The 2,500-nt window shown below is 32.8% G+C and overlaps 1 protein-coding gene across 4 annotated transcripts in view; it reads right to left on the reverse strand.

The window, feature by feature from the left end:
- Positions 1 to 106: 106 nt before the first annotated feature.
- LOC119577134 (small integral membrane protein 15-like) overlaps positions 107 to 2,500 on the reverse strand; it is a 7,413-nt gene continuing 5,019 nt past the window's right edge. For all 4 annotated transcript variants that reach the window (XM_037924831.1, XM_037924830.1, XM_037924832.1 and 1 more), the window contains one exon: positions 107 to 2,329. In XM_037924831.1, coding sequence (XP_037780759.1) covers positions 2,264 to 2,329 — 66 coding nt within the window. In that variant the 3' untranslated portion in view covers positions 107 to 2,263. The remainder of the gene's footprint in view (positions 2,330 to 2,500) is intronic.

A 2,500-nucleotide genomic window follows, 5' to 3' on the forward strand; every position in this document is an offset into this window, starting at 1 on the left:
TAGGAAAGGAAGCTACTGCTGACCACAGAAGATATTCTTGGAACATCTTATAGGTGGAATGGAATACAAGAGTATGAAATGGCAAGAAGTTGCAGACCAACATCAATACAGGCTTTCCATTTAATGTACAGATACATCAAAACAACCAAGTACAGCTGCTGACAATACCATGTCAAAAGCTTATACCAAGCAACTTTCCACACTGTTTGACATGATGAGAAGGACCCTCACATATATGCTTATGACTGTTACTTCAGCAAAAAAAAAAAAGTTTCACAGAAGAGAGTGAATACTTGTGGGCACTGGAATGACATAAAGAAAGGTAAATAACATAAGCTCAAGCAAATGCATTAAAGAGAAAGCTTTAACTCTATAGTGCACCATTATCATTATCAACATCTAACTTTAAATTATGGTATCTAATCCTCTATTTTGGGATTTTTCTACTTCCAAAAGAATTTATCCATTACAACAATTTAAAACACTTCAGTGGTTAATGGTTAATGGTTTAAACAAATAACTGTGCTAGATATTAAAGGCCATATAGCACTATAGTAAAGTATTGTAAAAACTTCAGAAGATCCATAGAACTGAAGGACATAACGTCCACCATAGGTTTAAGCATACATCCTACTTACATAATCACCAACTATAAATTGCTCAAAAACACCTGAACAGAATGGATGTCCACTGAGTAGCCTGTGTACAGTAAAGTAGAACAGGTACAAAATGACAGTGCAGCACAAATCAGACATATAGCATTGAGGTTTTTATGAAGCAAGAACCAAATTTTTAACTGTGACTGGCACCAATCATCACTTGTATTTCTTTCTGTAACAATGAAAGGAATCTACCAAGAAAAAATCTTCAAGAAATTGCACATCTCAATAATATAAATGCATCCACTGAAATATTGTTTGCCTGAAATAAAATAACACTAAGTGTAAGTGCTGTTTGGAAAACAGGCAAACAGCACAAGCCTACCAAAGAGGCCAAATTAAACACATCACATTCTGTATTTTCAAAAGTTTAAATGCAAAAAAATATTAAATGATTAACTGTGAAAAATAGATAAAAGACACTTAATTTTAAATTTTCACATTCTTATAAAGACTATTATAACAGTACAGCTACAATGACATTAAACACAAACTATAGTGAGAGTTCATAAAAATAACTTACATTAATGCTTAAAACCTTTTTGTGCTCTCATTGTGATAAAAATATGAAATCTTTTGAAAGTAACATAATTATATAATAAAATAATGGTATACAAAATGCAGATGAAATAAGAGAAGCATAGACAAATAACAATCAACTTTCTTTATATTCTAAAAGCACACATAACAAAGGAATATCTGCATTACAATTACTAATACTTGTACCACATCAAACTCAACTGATCATATCTGTATATAATAAAACAATTTTACCAAACCACTGCTTCTAACCTACAGTAATGCACATCATAAAATAGGATAAATCAAATAATTAATATACATCATACCAAGAAAAGCAGCACATTGTCTTTCACAACATCCACATTAATTCCAACATAACAACATACTTGACTTAAAACTAACCATTTGACAGTCATTCTCATTAAGATATAACTTTAGGAAATATCAATTTACAGTTGGCAATTTATTAAAGGACAAGCTACATGGAATTTACCAATAGGTACTGATCGGCACAGTGCATCTTCAACTTGAAATGACAATGTTTTTTTTGTTGTTGTTATTATTATTGTTTATCTACTTACTTTTAATTACTTTTTTTTTTTTTATCAAGTCCCACAGAGTCTTAATCAAAACTCATCACCCTCAGAAACACTACAAAGTTATTTATAAAAAGGAGACACTTCCAGAAATCTAAATGTGACACAATATGAGGCCATTTTTTTTTGTTTTTTTTGTTTTTTGTTTTTGTTTTTTTGTGGCAGATGCATGTGTGTCAAAAGCCCAAGATATAAAACGTGTTGGTCGGGATTTGCAGCATAACAGTAGAGGGAAGGCTTGGGTTTAGAAATGTAAAAGGGGAGGAGGAGGAGAGGGGGGGATATGATGAATGAAAGGCTAACGTGTGTGACTTCTACCAATTTTCCCAAGCGTGAGATATCAGATACAGCTCTGAAGGGCACTCTCAAGGGGTACCACAATATTCTACATAAGCCACAAAATACTTGGCCGACAGATCACAGCTGGAAGGAGCTTTGTGAGTGCCAATGGGCAATACAATGGCAGATCCACTGACTGGCTAAACATCAGTTAGCTTTCCCTCGTTTAACTTTCATCAAGTTAGCTTTTTTCTTGTCCTTTCGGTTCTTTTCCTGCAAAAGAGAAGAAGATCAGTTTGTTAAGGAGAGTATAAATGCAATTCAACATTTCAGGTAGGGAAATACACACTGCATTATAATAACTAATCAGAAATCAAAGCATTGTGTATCATTCATTGAATATTGGGGTATAACAACTCTAACAAAGTGAAAAATACTTCTATT

The sequence above is a fragment of the Penaeus monodon genome, chromosome 9, assembly GCF_015228065.2.
Source record: "Penaeus monodon isolate SGIC_2016 chromosome 9, NSTDA_Pmon_1, whole genome shotgun sequence".
Lineage (NCBI taxonomy): Eukaryota > Metazoa > Arthropoda > Malacostraca > Decapoda > Penaeidae > Penaeus > Penaeus monodon.